The sequence below is a fragment of the Cervus elaphus genome, chromosome 4, assembly GCF_910594005.1.
Source record: "Cervus elaphus chromosome 4, mCerEla1.1, whole genome shotgun sequence".
Classification (NCBI taxonomy): Eukaryota; Metazoa; Chordata; class Mammalia; order Artiodactyla; family Cervidae; genus Cervus; species Cervus elaphus.
Window position 1 is genome coordinate 25367990 of NC_057818.1, and position 25027 is coordinate 25393016.

General features: G+C 38.6%; 2 protein-coding genes across 5 annotated transcripts in view; one reads left to right on the top strand and one right to left on the bottom strand.

Moving 5' to 3' along the window:
- OGFOD1 (2-oxoglutarate and iron dependent oxygenase domain containing 1) overlaps positions 1-6109 on the bottom strand; it is a 29697-nt gene extending 23588 nt beyond the window's left edge. For 2 of the 4 annotated variants that reach the window (XM_043898511.1, XM_043898510.1), the window contains exons 1-2: positions 3486-3491; positions 2059-2225 (exon numbers count right to left, since the gene is read on the bottom strand). In XM_043898511.1, coding sequence (XP_043754446.1) covers positions 2059-2193 — 135 coding nt within the window. In that variant the 5' untranslated portion in view covers positions 2194-2225; positions 3486-3491. Of the gene's footprint in view, positions 1-2058; positions 2226-3485; positions 3492-5885 lie in introns of those variants that run through there. The other 2 variants (XM_043898508.1, XM_043898509.1) reach the window with 2 other exon arrangements.
- A 167-nt stretch (positions 6110-6276) lies between these two features.
- NUDT21 (nudix hydrolase 21) lies at positions 6277-23322 on the top strand. Its single transcript, XM_043898522.1, has 7 exons — positions 6277-6545; positions 10115-10315; positions 11170-11233; positions 15461-15550; positions 17050-17125; positions 17801-17915; positions 19696-23322. The coding sequence occupies exons 1-7, from the start codon at positions 6430-6432 to the stop codon at positions 19715-19717; spliced, it is 684 nt and encodes a 227-aa protein (XP_043754457.1). The 5' UTR covers positions 6277-6429; the 3' UTR covers positions 19718-23322.
- Positions 23323-25027: the final 1705 nt, after the last annotated feature.

Sequence of the window (25027 nt, forward strand, 5' to 3'; positions counted from 1 at the left end):
AGGGTAGAAGCTAAGAGTGTAGTTAATCCACCAACAGGATAATCCTGGTGAGAGAAAAGGCTTGGGTCAGGTGACAGCTGTTAGCAGTGGAAGTGAAAAGTGTGTTTTTCTGAATATATTCTGACAGTAGATCCAACAGAATTTTCCAATGGACTGGAGAAGAGGTGTGAGCGAGGAATGAAGGGTGACCTCAAGGTTTCTGGCTTGGGTCACTGGAAAGATTGACTCTCATGAACTGAGATGGGGGGGAAATTGTAGGTGGTGCAGATTAAGGGAGAGAAGACAAGGTGTTTAGTTTTTGAAAGTGTGAAACACTTAACAGATATCCAAAAGTGGAGGCAAAGCCATGAGACTTCCTGAAGTCTCCAAGGCAAAAGTCCTAGAGTATTCTGTCATTAAGAAGCCAAGTACCAAAGGAAGACCTGCTGAAGGGAACTAAGAAGGACTTGCCAGTTAGGTAGAAGGAAAATGAGAGTGAACGTAAAGTATCCTGAATGTAAAGTGAAAAACAACAACAAAAAAAAATCAGGCTACTCCTAATGACTAACTTGGTTAGGAGAACTAGAAGTTGTTATAGACCCAATTATCGAGTCAATTCATAGCACAAGCAAACAAAAAGGGCTATAAGTGAAGTTTGATGGTACAGGAGATGGAAAGCAGGTTTATATTTACTGTCTTCAGATGAAGAAGTCCCACAGTGAGCATAGTGAAAAATTATTCACAGAAGTTCCATTAAGCACTGTGGGGATCTAAAGTAATGGCTTCTTCTTTTTCCCTCATTACCTTAGGGCCATTTTTACTATTTTGCCTCTCACGGACTTCACAGAAGTATTTCCCATCTACTGAATTGCATTAAGTAAAAACCAGTTTGGCTTCTCAGTTTCAGTAACTGGATATGCATATAGCCCCAAATCAACAAAAGAGGCCTAGTGTTATCAAAGCTGATACAATTACAAAGATAGATGACTATGATTTTTATTAACTTATACAACTTCACTATGGATAAAAGCTATTTTTCATTAGATTTCCAGAATTAAGAAGAGAACATCATTTGTATATTTAACCAGATTAAATCGTACATATAAAAGGCCCAAAGATAGACAGCGTGGGGGACACAACCAGCTGGAGTGCAAAAGACTAAACTTAAGACAGAGGAATTTGTTACTTTTACCCTAGATAAGAAGAAATAAAAGGGAAAATGGAAAGAAAACAAGATAGTTCTTCATCCTCACTTTTTTGTGATTTTAAGGGCTGTCTTTAAGGTTTTATAAAGATCTCCAAGAGTGATGTACACCACGCAATGAAAAATACCTCCCCAAACTGGGCAAACCAATGACCTATATATTTTCAAACCTAGCATGGGCCTGGCTTGTAACAGCAGGAAAACAAGCCTTGATTTTGAGAGTCTTCTGTCAAATTCAATTGTCCACCAATTTAAAAAGATTAGATCTAACTCTCTACAAGACACATGGCAATACATAAATCCACCTAAACAAAAGACCCGAACTCAAAACTTTAATTGGTTAGTGGCTCAGAGAGTAAAGAATCTGCCTGCAATGCAGGAGACCCAGGTTCAATCCCTGAGTCAGGAAGATCTCCTGGAGAAGGGAATGGCAACCCACTCCAGTATTCTTGCCTGGGAAATCCCATGGAGGAGCCTGGCAGGCTACAGTCCATGGGGTCACGAAAGAGTCAGATATGACTGAGCAACTAATGCACTATCTTCCAATGTACTACTCTCTTTATTATATCACTCCCCAAAATGTACTTATCAGCTTACTGTACTTCTTGACTATCTTTCACCATCACTACCACCTCTATAATTTAAAATTTTAAAGGCTTTCAGGGCAGGAACTGGCGAAGACTCCCCCATAATAATTAATACCTAACACATAGTGCTCAGGTTATGTTAAATAAATGAATGTTTTTAACAATGTCAAGACCAGGACCCCCAGTGGCAAACCCAAACTAAAACCTCAAGTCAATAAGGTATTGAATGATTTTTATAGAAAACGACTTTCTGAAGTGGAAAAGCTAATGTGAAAGGGGCAAAAATACCTGCTGGAACTTATATAAATCGTTATACTTTTCATGGAAGTCCAAGTTCAAAAGTTCCTTCTGAAGTCCTTCCAAGAAGTTTTGGCTTTGGATGAAGTTTGGGATCACACAGTGAAGAAAGGGGTCCATCTCCATGACAATCGCTTCTGTTGGGAAGAAAGTGTTATCTGTGACTTTTCCTTCTTGTATTTTTGACTCATGAATAGCACAGCAGAGAGAATACAAAAGGGATGGTGATGAATTTTCAGAAACTTAGTACCTAAAGTCAAAGATTTGGAGGAAGAACTATGAGTTCTTTTTCTTTTCTCTTCCCACTCAATACTACTTTTCAAAGGTATTGTGCTTAACAATGTTAGGCCTTAAGATGAATATAGGTGATGTCACTGAATTAAGACTCCTGCTCTTTTGGAGAGTTTTTTAGTTCACTGATTACTCACTCAGCTGAATGCATTTTAGTCTTAATTCATTTCCCCCTAAACTCCAAGTCAAAGTAGCAAATTAAGAAAAGAATAGCAATACTGGCTGACAATTTTTTTCAATCCTTTTTCTTTCCCTAAGGTACTGCTAGAGGAAGTCACTATATATATATATATATATATATTTTTTTTTTTTTCTTTTTAAATAGGGTCAGGTATAACCTCCTCTGGGACTTCCCTGGTGGCTCAGACGGTAAAGCATCTCCCTACAATGTGGGAGACCCAGGTTCAATCCCTGGGTCAGGAAGATTTCCTGGAGAAGGAAATGGCAACCCACTCCAGTATTCTTGCCTGGAAAAATCCCATGGACGGAGGAACTTAGTAGGCTACAGTCCACGGGGTCGCAGAGTCGGACACGACTGAGAGACTTCACTTTCACTTTTCATTTTATAACCTCCTCTAACTCCTTTAGTTTTATCTCAACGTTTTACCCACTAAGGCTGGTGGGAGAGATTATGTACCCCTCTAATAAAACTCACCGCTGCCACCACGCACCAGGCGCCAGGCACAGTAGGGCTTCATAGTGTAAAGCTTACAGGTGTTATCTTGTTTAGTCTTTTCAGCAGTTTTAAGGTAGACCCCATCACTATCTCTATCCCACACAGAAGGAAACTACAAAGTGCCTGGTGCACAGAGCTTAAACATGAAGCCATCACTTTATATGTGCATCCTGAACACCCAAGACTCAGCTCCTTAAAGCACTTAACAATGAAGTGTTAATGAAACAAAAAACCTGACAAACTTTAGAAGCGAAAGTATGATGCATTAAGCAGAGTCCTTATCTTACAAGGTGATATTTGAAGCTGAGGATGAAATAATTTGAGGCAGGTTCCTTCCTTTGTTCAAACCATGTTACTTCCGTGGGTCATGCTGTTGAACTACAGGCTGGCAAAACTGAGCAAGCCCAGGTGCCTACTATCAGGCAGCTCTCAACAAATGCTCTGGCTACACTATCACAGGACAAACAAGCATCACCTTCAGAGAAAAAACCTGCAAAAGCCACTTGCCTAGGTGTCCAAATGCTTACTAGTCCTTACTCAGAAAAATATGTATTGATATACGCAGGCATTAGCTCATTAATCACTCTCATCTTTCCCAAAGAAATATTATTGATTAAAAGGCAAAATGGTTGTCCAAGGAGGCCTTACAAATAGCTGAGAAAAGAAAAGATGGGAAAGACAAAGGAGAAAAGGAAAGACAGACCCATTTGAATGCAGTTCCAAAGAATAGCAAGGAGACATAAGAAAGCCTTATCAGTGATCAATGCAAACAAATAGAGGAAAACATCAGAATGGGAAAGACTAGAGATCTCTTCAAGAAAATTAGAGACACCAAGGGAACATTTCATGCAAAGATGGGCACCATAGGAACAGAAATGGTATGGACCTAACAGAAGCAGAAGATATTAAGAAGAGGAGGCAAGAATACACAGAAGAACTAAACAAAAAAGATCTTCATGACCCAGATAACCACGATGGTGTGATCACTCGCCTAGAGCCAGACATCCTGGAATGTGAAGTCAAGTGAGCCTCAGGAAGCATCATTATGAACAAAGCTAGTGGAGGTGATGGAATTCCAGCTGAGCTATTTCAAGTCCTAAAAGATGATGCTGTGAAAGTGCTGCACTCAATATGCCAGCAAATTTGGAAAACTCAGCAGTGGCCACAGGACTGGAAAAGGTCAGTTTTCATTCCAATCCCAAAGAAAGGCAATCCCAAAGAATGCTCAAACTACTGCACAATTGCACTTATCTCACACAATAGCAAAGTAATGCTCAAAATTTTCCAAGCCAGGCTTCAACAGTATGTAAACTGTGAACTTCCAGATGTTCAAGCTGGTTTTAGAAAAGGCAGAGGAACCAGAGATTAAATTGCCAACATCCATTGGATCATTGAAAAAGCAAGAGTGTTCCAGAAAAACATCTACTTCTGCTTTATTGACTATGCCAAAGCCTTTGACTGTGTGAATCACAACAAACTGTGGAAAATTCTTAAAGAGATGGGAATATCAGGCCACCTTCCCTGTCTCCTGAGAAATCTGTATGCAGGTCAAGAAGCAACAATTAGAACTGGACACGGAACAACAGACCGGTTCCAAATCGGGAAAGGAGTACGTCAAGGCTGTATATTGTCACCCGACTTATTTAACTTATATGTAGACTACATCATGCCAAATGTGGGCTGGAAGAAGCACAAGCTGGAATCAACATTGCCAGGAGAAATATCAATAATCTCAGATACGCAGATGACACCACCCTTATGGGAGAAAGTGAAGAACTAAAGAACCTCTTGATGAAAGTGAAAGAGGAGAGCGAAAAAGTTGGCTTAAAACTCAACATTCAGAAAACAAAGATCATGGCATCTGGTCCCATCACTTCATGGCAAATATATGGAGAAACAATGGAAATAGTGAGAGACTTTATTTTCTGAGGCTCCAAAAGCACTGCAGATGGTGACTGCAGCCATGAAATTAAAAGACGCTTGCTCCTGGGAAGCAAAGTTATGACCAACCTAGATAGCATATTAAAAAGCAGAGACATTACTTTGCCAACAAAGCTCTGGTCTAGCCAAAGCTATGGTTTTTCCAGTAGTCATGTATGGATGTTAGAGTTGGACTATAAAGAAAGCTGAGCGCCAAAGAATTGATGCTTTTGAATTGTGGCGTTGGAGAAGACTCCTGAGAGTCCCTTCGACTGCAAGAAGATCCAACCAGTCCATCCTAAGGGAAATCAGTCCTGAATATTCATTGGACGGACTGATGCTGAAGCTTAAACTCCAATACTTTGCCACCTGATGCAAAGAACTGACTCACTGGAAAAGACCCTGATGCTAGGAAAGATTGAAGGTGGGAGGAGAAGGGCGACCGAGAATGAGATGGTTGGAGGGCATCACCAACTCGAGTGATGGACAGGAGTCTGAGTAAGCTTCGGGAGTTGGTGATGGACAGGGAAGCCTGGCGCGCTGTAATCCATGGGGTCGCAAAGGGTCGGACACGACTGAGAGACTGAACTGATCTTAGTTTACACGGTAAGGAGCTGAACCCATTGCCCAACGACGCACAAACAGCGAAGAAGATGCTAACTCGCTAGTCTCTAATACCAGAATTTCCACCAACTTGCATGCCCTCTACTTTCTGAAACTTCCTGGCCTACATTTCTTCCTCTATTGGTTTCTAAAGCCAAATGAACTTGGATTAAAAAGGGACAGCAGGCCAGGCAGGAGAGTCGGAGGCGGCCAAAGTCACGTTCTCTCCAAGAGCCTCTTGTATTGTAGCCTTGTTGCTCGACTGCCAGGACTTTTTCAGAGGCCCCCAACCCGGCGCTGCGCCTCCCTCATCACAGCGCCCGCTTACCGTGGCGGAATGGCGTCCTGCGACTCCAGGCCTCAGCCACTTGCTTTTTCAAAGTTTCCTCTGTGACAGCATCCGAAAACTTCGCCATCACCTCCTTCTTTCCTTTTTTCCCCGCCCGGTCAGAACCGGGCTCAGCAGGCCGCTTTCCGTTCATCTCTTCTACAAGACCCACGCCAGGCTGAAGTAGCAGCTCTTTTCTTAAAGAGACTATAATCCCCAGAATGCCTCCTTGCCCGTGTTTCCCTACCGCTATCCAATAGAAAGCACCGAGGTAGAGGAAGGCGGAACCAATACCTGATTTACCAATGGAAGCTCCAGATATTGCCGTCATCCCAGCAGTGATTGGGTCGTTGGGGATAGGAAACCGCCTTTCTACTTCCTGCCGCCAGAGGCTCCGGGTGCACTTCCGGCGTCCGTACGCCTTCTTCGGCGTTCTCTTGTTAATGGTCGGCGGCGGCCGCTGAGTGGGACGCAAATAACCGCTGCTGGGGAAGTCTCACTGCCTCCAGTTTTCCGCTCGCTGCTAGTGCCCGAGCTCGCCAGCATGTCCGTGGTGCCGCCCAATCGCTCGCAGACCGGCTGGCCCCGGGGAGTCACCCAGTTCGGCAACAAGTACATCCAGCAGACCAAGCCCCTCACCCTGGAGCGCACCATCAACCTGTAAGTGCGGCCTGGTCCTCGCGCGCGGTTCTGTCTGCATCCCCTTGGCCGTGAGCGCCCCTAAAGACTCCAGTCTTCTGGCGCGCCCTCGGCGGCCTCCTCTTCCTTACCCTCCAGCGCCACAGGTTAGAGCCCTATTTGAGAGGGTTTTCCCTTTCCTGGAAAGATGGCTTGTTTCCATGCCCCTGCATTCATTGTAGGAAAACGCTTTGAACTCATTCTTTGCCCACGTCTGTGGAGATAACCAGCCGCAAACCGTGGTGTTTATCCTTTAACGGCGCGTATATGGCATTTTGTGTGTTTTTATTTGCTGTGAGTGGTATAACGTAGTATCGTTTTTTGCCGTTTAGGCTTTGCTTTAACAGTAAGCTTTCGAGATCTAGCTATAACGCGCAGGCTTAGTCTTTTCCTCTGTTGCTTTATTGAGTTTCGGCTCCTGAATACATTTTATTCATCTGCTTAGAGCTGTCTGACTTACCCCATGTTCCGTTCCATGTCCTCGCCGCCTCAGCGACAGCATCCGAGCAGCCAGGAGGCCCCGGCTTTGGGAAGGGGCTGGGGCTTTCAGACCTTGGAGGTGGTAGTTCAGGCTCTAGGCCGTGTCTGACTCTTCGGCGTCCTAGGGACTGCAGACGTCGAGGCTCCTCTGCCCATGGGATTTCCCACGCCATCATACTAGAGTGGATTGACATTCCCTTCTCCAGAGGATCTTCCCGACCCAGGGATCGAACCCGCGTCTCTTGCCTGGCAGGCGGATTCTTGACCACTGAGCCACCTGGGAAGCTCTTTCAGTCCTTGGAGAGGACCAAAATGTAGCTCCAGAGAACCCATTGTGGGCTGTATTTTACTTTTAACATATTATTTTTTAAGCGCTTTAAGCCATTGCATTTCGAAGCCACTCTCAAAAGTAATCTGTGGCAGGAAATTGAAATTTAGTCTATGTCTTGCTCAAGAAATTATCAATATGCTTTTTCTTAAAAAAAAAAAAAATCATTCTTGAGAGTTTGAGAGGCACCATGGTGCCGAGCTAATGGAGGAAAATGAGCAGTTTATGTTGGTCAGTATTTAAAGGATGCAAGGATTTACTGATTCTGGTGTTTTGGTAGGGCACATTAGGTGTTTCTCTACTTTATTTTCAAATAAATGAAATTTACTCAAAAGGGATTTGAATTGAAAAGATGGTTTTGCTTTATTTGACAGAACAGGTGATGGAAATTTAGGTAATAAAAATGTTGGGTTTATGAAATCTGGAGCTAGTAGATGGTATACCAGTAATAAAATTCCCTAGTGGCTCAGATGGTAAAGTCCGCCCGCAGTGCGGGAGAACAGTTTCAGTCCCTGGGTTGGGAAGATCCCCTGGAGAAGGATATGGCAAACCACTCCATTTTTCTTGTCCAAAGAATCCCATGGACAGAGGACCCTGGCAGGCTATACAGTCCATGGGGTCGCAAAGAGTCAGACACAACAAAGCGAATTCACTTCACTTCATACAAGTAGTAGATACTGTATATGTTAATGGACTTCCCAGGTGGCACTAGCGGTAGAGAATCCACCAGCCAGTGCAGAACAGGAGACACAGGTTTGATCCCTGGGTCATGAAGATCGCCTGGAGGAGGAAATGGCAACTCCAGTGTTCTTGCCTTGAAATTCCCATGGACTGAGGAGCCTGTTGGGCTGTGGTCCATGGGGTGGCAAAGAGTTGGATATGACTGAAGGACTAAGCATACACATACAAGTTAATATTTCTAGCTATTACACTAACAATAGCATTTTAATTTCATATCACACCTTAGAAAAATCCTCATAGTATTCCCATGAAATGGAAAAGGTTAAGTGTTTTTTAAAAAAATGTGAAAGCACAGCTTCTGTATTACTTTCATTGGTTGTTATTGTTAGTGCTCACAGTTCTACCTTGCTTTTAACTTGATTATTCGATTGTTTTGCATCAGGCCATTATGTTGAACTAACTTGGTGAAAATGTTTCCTTTTTTGCTCCATTAAAGTTATGAGTTAATGGATTTGCAGTACTTTCTCTCTCCTGTATGATCACAGTATTCAGAAAGAATTGTGTTGTGAATTCAGTTCACCTGGTTGAGTAATGGCCTAAATTGAAAATAAGTTATCTTTCCTCCAGTGTATTTTATGAGGAAATACTGCATGAATGCTTAGTTTGTAGCAGGCACTGGGATTAATGCTGGGTAGACAGTGGTGAGGAAGTCAGGTGTAGTCCCTGCTTTATAAAGCTCACAGTAGGATGGGAATACTACAGATGTGTCTGGGCTGCCACTGACTTCACAGCTGAACAGTCTTATATTTCATCTTAATGGCATCTCTTGATGTGAGAGCTGGGTTTGCAATAGAGATGTATTAGAGCTGTCTTTAATTCTAATTCAGGTGATGAGAATTGAATGTTAATGTATATAAAGCCTTTTTTTTTTTTTTTTTAACCGGAGGGCACAAAGTGCTGTGTGGGGTTGCTGCTACTCATGGTGAAGATGTTAGATTTAGCATTGAGTCTACTGGGGAAGGTCCTAAAATCTTTAGAGCACCTTGGAAATAGTTTGTTTTAGTTGCTTTAGCGCTGCTTCACTTATGCCTGGAATTTGGCTCCTGGGATTAAAGTAATTTTTTTTTTTTTTTATTTTGGCAACCTTGATTTGTTTCCCCTTCTAAGAATAGCTTAGTGGATTAGTTGTGTAGTTGTTGACTTCTTACTCAAGGTGTTTTGGTAGACAAGATATGTTGGGGACAGGCAAGTGTGGCCAAAGCATTCTTACCCAAAGGCTTATAATCAAAGGCTGCTTTCTGTAAGTCTTATAATCAAAGGGTTACAAGGTGGTACCTGTGATGAAATAAGTTTTTAAACTATTTTTAAGGAAAAAATATTTACTAGGCAAGAAGAAAACTTTTCAATATGTTATATTTTGAATTCTTGATAAGTAGAGAATGTTTATATTACATCTAGTCAGCAAAAGATTGAAATGACGAGAAAGGAAGAATAAAGATACTGAATAGAAGAAATGCTGAAGGCTCAACATCTTAGAAGGGAAAGAAAAGTTCATCTGAAGAAGAAAGGTACCAGAAAACTCTGACGATAGTTGACTGGGACAAATAGAAAATAACTGGGGAGATAATGGAAAGTGGTGGCTCAGTTTGTAGAAAAAGACATCAGCCATTAGCACCCATGATTAATAGAATTTATGATTAGATTGGTAGAGGAGCCCAAGGGCACATTAGCCAGGTTGACAGTGTTAGCATCTAAAACCAGAGAATTGCCAGTTACCCAGATAGCCACTCCTCTATGCATATAAGAGCTTTAAGGATACTGTCACCTATACTTGAGAGTTCAAGTAGGAAGTAGCAGCTTGAGCTAATGAAAGCTCTGGTTTTGGAGTCCAGAGAGCTAGATTCTAATCTCTGCTGTCTTATTAACTAGTTGTTTAATTTTGTTCAAATTCTTTGTCTCTAAGTGCAATATATACACACTTTTTACCAAGGTTTCATGTGATTGGTGTCTGTCCTAGTAATTTATGGTCTACAGTTTTCAGATATCTGTCTTTGGATCACAGGTACCCTCTTACCAATTACACTTTTGGTACAAAAGAGCCCCTCTATGAGAAGGACAGCTCTGTTGCAGCCAGATTTCAGCGCATGAGGGAAGAATTTGATAAAATTGGCATGAGGAGGACTGTAGAAGGGGTTTTGATTGTCCATGAGCACCGGCTACCCCATGTGTTACTGCTACAGCTGGGAACAACGTTCTTCAAATTGTAAGTGTCATTGGAAATGAACAACTTTTAATAAGATGGCTGTTTAATGCAGCTTTAAAATACAGCTTTTGCTTTTAGTCATTTGTCTCAACAAACATGACTGTTACTGGAGTCTTTTGGAAGAGAAGAGAAACTCAAAAGCATTTTTTTCCTCCATTGCAGTGTTCATTTATTGTCTAACTAGAAATCTTCATTTTTCTGTGTATCATTGATGCTAATGATTGAGCTTGAGAGAAGCCCTATGAGACAAAACGAGTCCAAGTTCAATTTCTAGATGTCTTTGTAGCATTACTGAGAACAACTGATACTATTTCTTGCTTAGGATCAATAGTGTTTCCTATTCTTAAAATGCTGTACATTTTTATAGATGATTGTTTAGTTTTCTCAAGTTTATAAATCTCTCAGTATGTTTAGTCCACAACTCTTTGACTAGATTGTACCAAAAAGAGTGTTCTCAAATAGTTGGGAATTTTTTTAAAAAATGCCGCATTCTTCAGATCTAGAGAATGTGGGTCCACTGCTCTCTGGGCATTTCTAGACTCCATTACCACTAGATAACTTCCAGAGAGAAAAAATTGGGATGTACTGGTTTCCAGCAACTATCTGATGTTTATGTTGTGGTACATATTTTGTTTAAGACTAGGGTTTATGTACTGTGAATGTCGTGAATGAACATGAATTCAGTTTTCTGGCACATTCTTCCCCCTGCATTTGACATTTGTTTGCTTTAATTGCCTTATGTGACACCGAAATGTGTTACAAAGCTGCTTGATAGAAATAGTAATTATTGTGTTGTTCCTGTTAACCAAAATTGTTAATACAAGTTGAAAGCTGAAATTTTAACCTTTATACAGACCTGGTGGTGAGCTTAATCCAGGAGAAGATGAAGTTGAAGGACTAAAACGCTTAATGACAGAGGTATTTTTCTGTTTAACCACTTTGATGATTTCATTAATGCTCATCTAAATACCGTCAACTTAATGCATAGTCAGATTTTTTTATGCCTTGAAAAGGATGAGTTTATCTTAAATATTTAGTTTTCTATAAATAACACATAAATCTTAAAGTCTTAGTACAATGTTTATTTTCTCTAAGTTGAACTTATACTTTGTCATAGCATTATTTTCCATTGAAATAGTTGATGTAGCAATATTGGTTAATAAAACAACATTTACTGAGTATTGATTGCTAAGCAGTGTTCTAAGTGCTTTACATGCATAATTCGTTTAAACATCATAACAGCATTAGGAAGTGGGTGCCATTAATCCTGTTTTACTGATAAATTAGGGCACAGAGAGTGCAAGTAGCTTCCTTACTGTTTTACAGCTAGTGTGTGGTGAAGCTGGAGATTTGAATGCAGGTGATTTTATTCCAGAGTAGGTGTCGGAATTTTGACAGGACAGTGATTCCTGTTACATACCTATTTTCATTTTTGCACATATCTGTTAGGCTTTGCCCAGGTTGTACTACTTTTAGAAGCTGTTCTAATGTCTGTCTGTAAAGACGTGGGGCCAGATGCATATAGATGCTGGAGGTTTTTGAGATTGTAGGCTGTTTCATTAATAAATAGTTTTCTTTCTTAGCATCAACCCCCCTTAGCTACAAAACTAATACATATTCTCTGCAAAATCCTTGGCAAATACAGAAAAGAGACAAAACTAATACAAAAAAATAATACAAAACTAATACAAAAAAATACAAAACCTGTATTTCTTCCACTTTGACTTGTCTTTTTAGTATTTCTAAAATGCATTGTTACTCTTAAATGTTGTGCTGTGTTTGAACTTTCATTTATATACTGTAGATTGGACCTACCTGCTTACCTCAGTTTTTTCTTATAACTCCACCAAAAAACATTAAAGGGGTTTTAGAAAGATAAAAGTCCACTAGGTTGATGGAGTGTAAAATGAGACAGTAACAAGGAAAAAGTGTTTGAAGGTAGAAGGCAGATGAGCGAATCATAATTGACTTAGTCAAAACCTCAGCCTCCCAGAAGGGTAGTCAAGGACTCAGCACTCTAGAACATCAGAAAAGCTTAGGAATTGGGGGTGCCTGTGGAAGAGGGGGTGTGCATGGACTGAAAGCTGAATTGACAGGCAGTCTGCATGAGATTATTGATGTACCTAGATCATCTTCCCTACTTTACATTTAGGCAAAGACTGGCTGCTGGTTAATTCTTGGTAGAGGTTGAATTGGAAAACACTTAAGCAATGGACAAGTTAAGGAGGTGGGAGAGTAAGTGAGGTTACGTCCTACATAGTGAGACTTTTGCTCGGCTGATAGTGTTAACAGCTAGTTTTACACACAGCAGGCTGAAGATGAGAGGGTGGCTTTTTTTTTCCCCCTGGAGAAAATGGAGAGTTCCAAAAAATACTTTTATGATAGATAATATTTGGAAACCTCCCCAAAGAACTAGGGTAGCCTTGTCACTTATGTACACAGAGTTGTCAGTTACGCAGCTTATTTTACCCTTAATTGCGAGCAGGTAACCAGTATCACCGGGCTTTTGGGGAAAACTTCTAAACAGAAAAGAGCAAAAGAAGCAAAGGGAACTTAGCAGAAACAGAAAATTCAGTTATCAGCAGAATTACAGTTAATATTATTGATGTGATAAAAGGAGATATTGTATCTGTAGAACAGTGTGCGTGTTCTACACACTAACAGCAACAGTAGAAAAGGCTACGTAGCCAACAAAAAAGGACGCATGAGTAATTTTTTTACAAGGCAGAATTAAAAATTCAGTAGCGAGTTAAAAAATTGAGTTGAAATCTACCAGAAAGTAGAACAAAAAGAACATAGGTAAGAGAAAAGGATCAGTATAAACTGTGCAAACAACAGGGACCTACTGCATAGCACAGAAAGCTGTATTCAGTATCTTGTAATAGCCTGTAATGGAAAAGAACTGAGAAAGGATATGTATGTATTTATATGTGTAACTGAATCAGGTTGCCGCACACCTGAAACGTTGTTAAGCAACTATAATTCAATTAAAAATTAAAATCTAACCTGGATAAATAAAACAGAGGAAAAGGAATTAGCAAAGCAGTAATTCAAGAAAGTTTCCCAAACCTAGTCATCAGTTTTTGGATTGAAAAGACCTACTGGCCTTCTCTTTAGAAAAAGGGTAAAGAGAAAAATCCTGAAAGTTTCCAAAGTTGGGGAGAAGGAATGGGTAGACCTGGGTTAAATACAAAAACATCAAAGTCAGAAATGGCATCAGCCTCCCAGAAACAATAGCAGAAGCTAAGTCATCATGGAGCATACCTTCATAAATCTGAAAGTACATAGTTTCCATCTGAGACTTTTTATCTAGTCAAACTATAAGTCAAGTGTGCTGATAAAGTTATTTCCAGCCCGGCAGAGTTTCTAAAAAGGTGATGTCTTTTGTACCTTTTTTTAGGAAGCTAGTGGAGGATATTAACCACCAAAATGAAAGAATGAACAAAGAAAGAAGGGGCAGGGTTAAGAATATAGAGAGGATCTAATAACACAGGAGAGAGAACAAGGGAAGCCCTAGAACTCCAGCTGTGAATCAGGGCTGAGAGCAACTACAGATTGAAGCAGGATGATAGAAAAATGTCTCTTAGAAAAATAGGATAATATTTGATAGACTAATGTTTGAATTGAGAAGAAATTTAAGTTCTTGTGGAGAATGTGGGGAATGAATTAGTGATAGTAAATGAAATGAGTTATTATCTCTGAAGGAAAGGATAGTTGTTCAAGTAGGGATGTGTAATTATAGTTTAGTAAATGCTCTGCTGATTCACCAAGTCATATTAAATACTGAATATTGATTTAAATACTGACAATGGGAGCATAGTAGAAGAGAAAGTATGAGTGGGGAATATGGTTTTAAGATCTAAAGTCTTGTTCCACAGTAGAGGGTGTTAAATTTTTTAAAAGATTTTTAAAAATGAAAAGCAATCAAGAAATGATCATAAAAGATAAAAATGTAACTATTAAAAAGTACAGTAGAGAACTTGACAAATACTACCTCAGCCAGGTGATCAAGGTTAATATCAGTGATAAATCATGTTAATGGAATGTACCCTTGCAATGATGTGATGAGAATGAAACTTTACCTCTGTGATTTTCCTTCCCCAATTACCTGAAATCTCAGTCTAATAGAGGGACATTCTATAATACAAAATACCTAACTCCTACTCCTCGAAACTGTGAAGGTTATCAAAAATAAGGAAAGTTTGAGAACCTGTCAGTCTTAGAGAAGCCTAAGGAGAAATGCAAATATAATGTAATATCCTGGGTGGGATTCTGGAACTGAAAAAAAGACATTAGGTAAAAATGAAGGTTATCTGATGAAAATATGGAATTCAGTTAATAATAAGGTTATTGGTGTTGGTTCCTTGGTTGTGACAAATACGCTATCTTAATGTACATGTTAATAGTAGGGAAAACTGGCTGTGGGATATTTGGGAAGTCTCTTCAATCTCTACATGCTCTCAGCTCTGATTCACAGCTGGAATTCTAGGGCTTCCCTAGTTCTAGGCTTCAACTTTTCTGTAAACCTAAAACTGAGATAAACAGTTTATTTAAAAACAAGAAGAATGTTTTTAAAAATGGAGGCAAATATCAGGAGGGCAAACGGCTAAGAGTTGAAAGTTGTAGCCAGTGGGAATGGGAAAGTGGGACAGTTAACTGCTCTTTCTCATCATGAACTTTGTAAGAGCATTTTTGGCTAATTAAAATATGTAGAGCATAGCTCTGATTAAGTTAAATTTAATCTATGATATACAGATTTATAGAAATGAAAACTGAGTTTTGCATACTTATTTCTGTAGCTTGGTTAGGTGGGTGATTTACAAAAGCCGTAGTTGATGCTAGAAAACTGATGGATGTCGTTGGCTGATACAGGCAATTAATTCTTTGGTTTTCAGTGCCAAGACCTAGAACAGATGGGTTGGTCCTCCATCATTATGTTGTTGCTAGCTTGCCAGTTTTGAACGAATAGTTTATGTCTTGGGCAGAATGACACAGGTAAATTACAGAAAGGAAATTTATATGGGGGGCATATTAGCTATTTGTCTCTATTAGGAGTGTTGTAAAAAATACCTTCTTCACTGAAGAAGGATATTCATTGGTATGTATATTTAGTTGTTTACCGGCTCTGTCATTTCTTTTTGGCAGATACTGGGTCGTCAAGATGGAGTCCTGCAGGACTGGGTCATTGATGACTGCATTGGCAACTGGTGGAGACCAAATTTTGAACCTCCTCAGGTCAGTGTTCAGTTATATTTGCTGGGCATTTGGGGAAGTAGGAAACTGATTTAATTCTAGCCATTTAGAAAGTTCGTAATAGAATTTGACTTGGAATTTCCTTTTTTCTCTCGTTAATTTAAATTAAAAAATAAAAGCCAAGCATTTTTTCTTTGAAAGGAAAATTTCAAATATATACAGAAATAGCATAGTAAAAGTGAACAAATCCCATTAGCTGTCACTCACCCCCACCAATTAGCTCATGGTCATACTTCAGCAATCCTATTCCTTTTGACTGCTCCGTCCCTGCTGTCCACACTTTGGCTGTTTTGAAGCACGCTCTCCTCACTGGATCTCTGATGGCCAGTGTGCGTGGTTTTCATGGTCATGTAAGGTACCTCCAAAGCCTGGGGTAGCTAGCTGTCTTGATTCATTAATCCCTAGGAATGGCTCTGGTATGGAATTAGTGTAGTCGGAGGACTGTTTAGGTTCCGTTGGGATGGCACAGTGAGAAATAGGCTTTTCCAATTAGGTAAGAGTTAGATAGACTCCTTGGATCCTGGCATCATTGCTTAGCTATATCATTATGGGAAGGATACTTAGTCCCTTTGCACAAGTTTCTTACAGAAATGGGGGTGCTGATACCTCCTTTTGGCAGCCTCTGTTTTTATCTTCCTTTCCCGTTACGCCTGTTTTTAGCACTTTTTTTTTAATTCCCCTGCCCTCAAATACTTCAGAAAGGAAAGTAGGCTTCTCTGAATGTATTATGGGGAGATGTAGGAGAGGTTTCATTATGTGTGCACAGGAGAAGAAAAAGAAATCTTTATCTTAGACTTTTGGAATTCTCTGTGTAAAATTCTTCTTTCTCAGGTAGCAACCTTCCCTCTGTAATTCTCTTCTTCCTTTACATTCTTCAAAATGTTTTCTCCATTTTCACAAACAATTTGACTTTGTTCAGCTGACAGAGACCGCTCATCCAGTGTTCCTGCAGCACTGTCTCATGTTGGGGGTGTGGTGATTGTGGGGAGAAATTTCCTGTCGAGCACCTCATTGTATTTAAACTTTTTATTTAGTAAACATGGTCTGCATCAGGATTCTAGCAAATTTAACTTTGTAATGATATGTTTTTAAAAGAACTTTTATTATAAATATGTCAAATTTCATTGTGTTTAAACTTCTCAACCTGTAGTTTCTGCGACTGAATCATTTACTGCTTGATATTTTATATTTATTAAAGCATGTATTTATTAGTTCATCCATTAGGTACCAGATCTATTAGGTAAAGGGAAAACTAGAAAGGATTCTTCTTCAGGCAGTTTACACTGTATTGGGGGATAAACACGTAAGAAATAGATGAAGTCATGGTGTACATGTTAAAATTCTGTTGGGGTTATAAAGAAGTTGGTCTTCAGGCCTGATACTTGAGCTTAGAGTCTGAAATGGGAAAAGTTGGTCAGTGGAGGCATGGGAGGTGTCAGGGATGTCTTGGCAACTACAAATTATTCTCTTTGTTATTTTAGTACCCATATATTCCTGCACATATTACAAAACCTAAGGAACATAAGAAGTTGTTTCTGGTTCAGCTTCAAGAGAAAGGTAAGTTACTTTGTTTTGAAGGCAGACATCTAAAAACTTCTGTAGTGTAATTTCAAGGGTACCTCTATTTGTGTTTTTCCTCAAGTTACTTGAATTTGGGGATTTATCATAAAACTAAAAACACATACCATTTTTATCCAGAATTACCTAGTTTTTCTTGCATATACCAGTTATGTTACAGGGGAAGAGTAAGTAACTAGAGCCAAAAATATCAGACTATAATATTTTTAGTAACTGTTCAATTGCTGGTATTGATTTTCACATTGTGGTAAACTGAAAATTTTAGGAGGCAGATAAATTGAATTTTTTTTTAATAGAATCTTTAGCTCTGTTGTGCACATTAACAACTAATTACTCTGGTTTTTGATACTTTTAAAATGGAATTCAAAATAAATTAGAAGATCAGGGGTCTCCTCCCCTTTCTCCCAGAGCCAGCACTCGTAAGGTGCTCTTGGTTGTTAACAGCATGGATTTCTTTAGAGTCCATTTCAAAGCTGTGACTAACCTTTGCTTAAAAGACCACCAGAATGTGTTAATGAGAATTTTTTTTTCCTCAGAAATTTCTCAAATGTAAAATTGATGATTATTAGTGAAGTAGAAGCAGTGATTATCTAAGGAAGTATAGAAAACAAATACTGTTTTTATTTTAGCCAATGAACACTGTTTTTGTTTTAGCCTTGTTTGCAGTCCCTAAAAATTACAAGCTGGTAGCTGCACCACTCTTTGAACTGTATGACAATGCCCCTGGATATGGACCCATCATTTCTAGTCTCCCCCAGCTTTTGAGCAGGTATGGAAAGTTGGGCTTTTTGTGTTTGCTTCATCTAAACTGCCGGATTTAAAAAAATTCAAGCCACTTGAGGAGGGATGGTTCATAAATTTTGGTCTTCAAGGAAACTAAGACAGTAGATGGATCCCTAGGTCTTGTGTAGATTAAGCCAAAGATGACTGTGTCCTTAGACCTTAAGTTGCAGCATGACATTCTGGTATTTGTGCATCTGTTCTTCTCCATATCTGCTATTTTCCACAGGTAAGTTTGAAATCTTCATTCAAAGAAGAGATGGTAAAATCGTAGTTGACAATGTATAATAAATATGATGGGAGTTATGTATATAAAACTGTGGAGAATTGAATCTCTTGTTGTAATGAGTATTCTCATTACTCACTGGGAAATCTATTCAGGTCCAAGTTGGGGCATGTAGGATTAAGTCCTGAATTTTTACATGGAGTTTAATTTTTTTTTTTTAAGGCAGATGGAGTGATGAGAAATATGTGTTGTTTTGTTTTTTCAATTGACTTGTACTGGTTGAGGTCCTTGTCAATAACAGATAGGACTCATAGAATAACATAATGGTTAATAATATGGATTCTACAGTCAGTGTGTGGATTTGAATTCCACCTTCTTTGCTTCCTGGCAGTGTGGTCTCTGACAAATTATTATACCTATTTCTTCACCTGTAAAGGGGGATGGTAGACCCAGCTTCATAGATTTATAAGGACTAAGTGAAATAACACATAATAAAGTACTTAGAATAATGCCAGGTAAGTGCTTAACAAATGTTACTTTATTTATTTATTTATTTTTGATCTCTTTATTCCTACCTTTATTTATTTATTTTTTTTATTAGTTGGAGGCTAATCACTTCACAGCATTTCAGTGGGTTTTGTCATACATTGATATGAATCAGCCATAGATTTACACGTATTCCCCATCCCGATCCCCCTTCCCACCTCCCTCTCCACCCGATTCCTCTGGGTCTTCCTAGTGCACCAGGCCCGAGCACCTGTCTCATGCATCCCACCTGGGCTGGTGATCTGTTTCACCATAGATAATATACATGCTGTTCTTTCGAAACATCCCACCCTCACCTTCTCCCACAGAGTTCAAAAGTCTGTTCTGTATTTCTGTGTCTCTTTTTCTGTTTTGCATATAGGGTTATCGTTACCATCTTTCTAAATTCCATATATATGTGTTAGTATGCTGTAATGTTCTTTATCTTTCTGGCTTACTTCACTCTGTATAAGGGGCTCCAGTGTCATCCATCTCATTAGAACTGATTCAAATGAATTCTTTTTAACGGCTGAGTAATATTCCACAAATGTTACTTTAAAACCAATTTCAGTTGTGATCTTGGCCTTCTGTGAAAGTGTGTTTACTGTGAAATTGGTCTTTCTGTTCTGGCTCAGAAGTCAGACTTCCTCTGTTCCTCTGCTTTGGTCTGTTGATGGGTTACACACTGAAGTATGGGATGTGAAAAAAGTCACGTTATTCATTTATTTAAACGCAGTCAGGTAACAGTAATTGGGCTGGGTGGTCAGAATACAAGGAGGTATAAATGTCTGCTTCCCTCAAGGAAAGTGGATCAAACTTACACTATTAGAATTTTTTAAAATTATAAGTATTGAGCAGCATTGAACGTAAGATGTGACAAGTGGAAGAAAAGGGTGTCTATGTAGAAAATGCCCAAAATATCAAGGGAGAGTTTAAATGTCCAGATAAATTTATCTAAGGTAGGAAAAATGTAAATAATACTGTTTTTAATAAAGATATTATTCTTTTTAAAATTCAGATTCAATTTTATATACAACTGAGTTGCTGCACAGCAGAGAAGTAAGAGAAGCCGTCTCTGTGAGCACAGCTATGCACAGTGGAGAGTAAATGTCCCTGAAGTTTTTTTTGGTGTTCTCTCTTTCCCAGTCCTGAAATTACCACCTACTTTCTATTGTCTGAATAGTAAAGTTAATATGAAAAGCTAGATTGTGCTGTAAACAAATGTGATATTGTTCAGTTTACTTTTGGTTCTACACAAATATTTTTTGTACAACATTAAAGAAAGTGGACTTCTTTCTATTTGTTTTTTTGTTGTTTTGTTTTTTAATTTCACATTAAACTTGTAAAATTCTTACAGCCAAGGATTCCTTTTCCCCAACTAGGCAGGTGAATGTTAAGATATAATGCCAGATTAAGGTCAATCAAGCCTGTGGGACTCTTCACTCTGATACCATTCTTGGGGGTATACTTCCAAGACCATGTTGTAGATTTTTGTGATGAGGATCGTCTGTTACTTTGGGGAACTACATTTGCTTGATTGAATCCAAGGTGCAACTGCTATACCAATTTTACACTCTTTATGAGTTATATCACAGCAGAACTCCAAGTATATTACTGATGAGTACATTTTATACCAGCATAGCTAGACCTTATTTCACAAGCAACAGACATTAGCCATACAGGAAACTGTTAAAATTGACTAGGTCGGGGAAAGTCGTGGGAATTGATATAAAAAGAGATCCAGGGCTCAATTAACCTCCCCCCCCCATAATGGAAGTATTTATTATCTGTGTTCTTGTGAAATTATGTGTCTTAGTTATTTTTATGGCTGTGGTGAAATGGTGATCTGTGAAGGAAGTTTCTAAAAGTGGGTCTGTTAGGTTTTGAACTCTTGGATTATAAAGTTTGTTATTTCAATTAATGTGGAGTTATAGCCAACAAGATGAAAGTTTGGTTTTAAAAAGTGACATAAAGCCTTTTCAAATATATTTTGGAATAATCAGAATTAGATTTTGTCAGCCTAAGAGAAAAATACCAAATTTAAGAATCCTAAAAGCGCAGTTAAATTAGGATCAAATTTGAGGGAATAAAAAAAATTCTTAAGGCAAAAGAATTGGCCTTGTTACTGTTTAATAGTATATTGTGTATGCCTTATTATAAACGGTTGATTGTAGGTTTAGTGTAAAGGAAGTCTTATAAGATGCAGCTATTAAAATAGATTGCTAGTTATGTTTTTCATAGAAATAAACTTTTGGTTAGTTGTACATCTTTATGGTACTGATGACAGAGCTATTCTCCTAAATGTTGGGTGATGTGAAAGATACATCATATATTCTTCCTATTTAGGCTTGAGAAAATCAGACCAAGAGCAACTGAGCAATTTTAAACATTAAACCTTATTTAGGTGAGGTCCTAAGAAACCTTCACACAGTTGTGAATCGAATAGTGCGAATCTAACTCTGCCTACTGATAGGTGAGCACCTGTCTCCAGGACCAAAAATAACCAGGGATCTCCTTTGAAAGAGCCCCTGTCTCTATGGATAGTCCCCCTCCTTCAAGTATAACAGTTCTGCCGTTCTGCTTCACATTCACATGTTCTAACTAACTAATTTTACTATTGAGCTCACTGATGCATCCTACAAGATTGGAGAAGGCAGAGATGGACTTGGCCCGATCTCCAGCCTAACCTTCCATAATTGTTTCTGGCCTCCAATTGAAAAGCTACAGTGACCACTTTTCAGGTGTGTTAGCTCATGCCCTTTGGGGAAGGTGAAGAGAGGCACACTTTTTCGTGGTGTGATGTGAAGTGTTGTCAGTAAGGAGTGTTAGAGTTGAAACGTCATCCAGTTCGAGGCCACTCATGTTCTTTTGTAACTCAAGCTTTGGCCTAGGAATCCTTTCTTGATCATTACTTCCAGTAGTATAAGTGCTTGATTGATCCATACCTTGGAGCTTACGTGACAAAAATAGTAAGCTGGAGTTCCTAACCTTGAAATATAGTAGACCTGATTTTGAGTTAAAATTCATAATACAAACACATTTTAAAACTTGTTTTTGAACTTGTTATAATTGTATCCCAATGCTCTCGCGTTAGGTTTCCTGCTGAAAATAGAACTAGGGAAGTTCAAATTTGAGGTAGTCCATTAGAAAGAGGGTACGAGGTACTGTTTAACACTTTGATATGTAAGTTCTTATCATTTCTTCAAGAACTAACAGTCTTAAAATGTTCATTCCAATTATTTACATAATCAATATTGACTAGTTTTAAATGACTTATATGTTTGAATGCCTTGTTTTCCAGGTTTGTAAATGAAAGCCTTTTGCATTGTATAATTAGAATATATGCTGTGTTCTTTTCCCTGAGTAAGTAGTGCATATTCTACATAAAACTACTAAATGGCATTGGAAAGTGTTCAGTAGATTGAGGGGAAAAAAATAAAGTTTTACTCAAATGTTTTAAATCATATTTATGATTGACATCCCTTTGAAGAAAAGTGAAATTTGTGGTTTTTTCTATGTGATGAATACTTGTGATTTTTTTAAGTGGGTGATACGTAAAATAGCATAATGACAGTTCTGTGTCTGAATCCATCTTTTGACAGCAGTTAAAAGGTTTTTTTACTTTTTATCATTGTCTTCCCATGTAATTATTACAGCATTGTGTGGTGCAGTAATTCCTTTTTTATGTTTAAGGATTTTGTTGAGTTAGTATTTTATTTGGATCAAACATAACCAAACTAGCCAGTCTGTTTTCTTATATGTTTAGTCAGAAGTGAGAGGTGGAGTTCCTCAGATTGTGCAAACCAGCCAGCCATTCACTTAAAATTTCCTTAAATAGTGTGACTCTTATGCTTTCAGTTTTTTAATGCCTGTTTTTTAAAGTACCTGCTCAGTCACTTGAGACGAAATGCTTGGAGTACATTTTCCTCCTTGGAGTTCCTCAAACTTGATGTTTTCACCCATTCATAGTGTTTGGAACAGTTTATGCCCCTCACTAAGACCACTTCCAAGAGCACGAAATTTTGCATATTGCATTTGCCAGAAGAGGCTTAGTGGGCTCTGACTGTGATACAAGTCAGTGTTTATAAGTGTAAGGTTTGGCTTCCCATAATTATTCCACATGGTTTACATCACTCATTATTTGGGTTAAAATGGACTCATTTGAAGCTATTTGCTTTTGTTAAATACATAATGAGAAGCATAATACTGTAATTTTACTTGAGCCATAAAACACACTTTAATATTAGCTTTTATTACATTTATCTAGCTTGTTTTGGGGAAAAAGAAAACTGACTAAAACCTAAGTAAGTCTAGATTAAACCAGGTAAGATGTAATTTGTATTTTAGTGTTGGATTGTATTGAGACGAGTTAAGTTGGGAAGATGTATCATGTTCTTTTAAGGGAAAGATCAGTGCTTTAAAAACTTTAACTGGTTGCTGTGTTCACATCATAGTGTACAGGAATCATTTATAGTTTGACTTTGAGAATTACTCTGGCGTTAAGTTTATAGAAAAATGTATAAAAGAAACAAGTTTTGGTTATATTTTTATAATTGTAAAGTTAAAGTTTGATTAAAATGTTCACTGTTCTTTTTTTATTTTATTTTATTGTCATTTCAATAAAAAAATTAAAACAATGACTGAATTTTGTGTGTGGCTACTAACCACAGTCTGCCATTAGAAATCCTGCGTGATTCTTTTTCAGTGTCGTTGGCCAGGGGCCATTACATTAGGTAAGAGACAACTTGCATAACAGCAAGGACCTGAAGACCTGGGACATCTATGTTGCCCTCCTCTCACATTCCTCCATTGTGTGTTGGCAGTGGTCTTAGGCAGATTCAGTTTCCTGCGAGGTGAAAGGGTCATTTTCTGCAATGTGAAAGGACTTGGAACTTGAAAACTGGGATTTACAAGTAGACATAAATTTTGTTAACTATGTTATATCATTGAGGCCTCAGTTTCCATAGAGTATTGACTTCAGTTTTTTTTTCTTTTAATCAGATTTGCTTGAAGGTCATGATGGTCTGTGATACCATGCTTGCTACTTCTGTAACACTTTGCAATTCCATCATTGTAATAGTAACTCAGAACTTGAGAACATATGTAATAAAACCATAGCATTGAACAAAGGTTGAACAAACCTGATAAAAGTTATTGTGAAGTTTTTCTGAAAGTTTTACTACTTGTATATTTTGCAGCAGGCACCACAGAGCTATGAAAAATTATGAAACAAAAGCTAAATATTGTAATATTCCCATTAGCTTACTTTTTTTCCCTACGAACTTGGTTATTTTTTCCCCTCTGCTAGATTCAGTAGTGGAACACATTAGTCCAGCTAATGAAAACACCAACAAAATTCTATGGGCAAACAGTGAAGGCTGCTGGATTAGATGAGGTTCATTTCCTAGGCTGTTCAGAACCTTAACACAAACACTACTCAGCCCTTCTCATGGCCGGGTGAAAATCAAATGGTCATGGATATAGAAGGATTTTGGATATTTAAAAAAATGAACAATAATGTATCTAAATAATGAATCCTCACAACTCTGGTTTATCTGAAATGCTATGTTTCCTTTATTTTTTTATTTTTATTTTTTTTTGCTATGTTTCCTTTAAATCAAACCAAATCAGAGCCCCCATCCCATAAAGATGACAGGGAATTCAGTCTCAGTCATTATTGGGAGGAGGGGCCTACCCAAAGTCAAGAATCCAGGAAGGATAAATGGTACTCTGAAATGAAGGTGGAGGTGGGGAGACCTCTAGCTTCTGTCATGGACTCCATGAATATTCGTCCAATTGCCTCCCTGTCACACTTAGGCCTTAGAACCAGATGATGCAAGTGGCCCCTATGCTTATGGTCCAACCTTCCTAGGCACACTAGTATTCATCCCTCTGAGTTTTGTTTCCTTTGCCGCTCCTGTGATGATGCAGGAGGCAGTACAAAGAACCAAGAGCATTGGTTGACTTTAGAAAGTGGGTTCTATCTTTGGGAAAAAAACCTTGAGGGAAGGATGTTCAAAAGCCTGGTTGCCTACTTGGAGTGGGTGAGGACAAAATGTTGGTAGAACAAATACTAATTATTACCCTAGTAAAATGTCCAGACACCAACCTCTAAAATCTTAAAATGCAAATAAAAAATAACCTTATTTAGTTGGGTTAATGTCACATATTCTCATATTGAATCTTCAGAAATTTCAAGCTTCTGAAAGTTTAGATTTTTGTTTAGTCACTAAATCACATCCAATTCTTATGACCCAATAGACTGTAGCCCGCCAGGCTCCTCTGTGCATGGGATTTCCCTGGCAAGAATACTGGAGTGGGTTGCCATTTCCTTCTCCAGGAGATCTTTC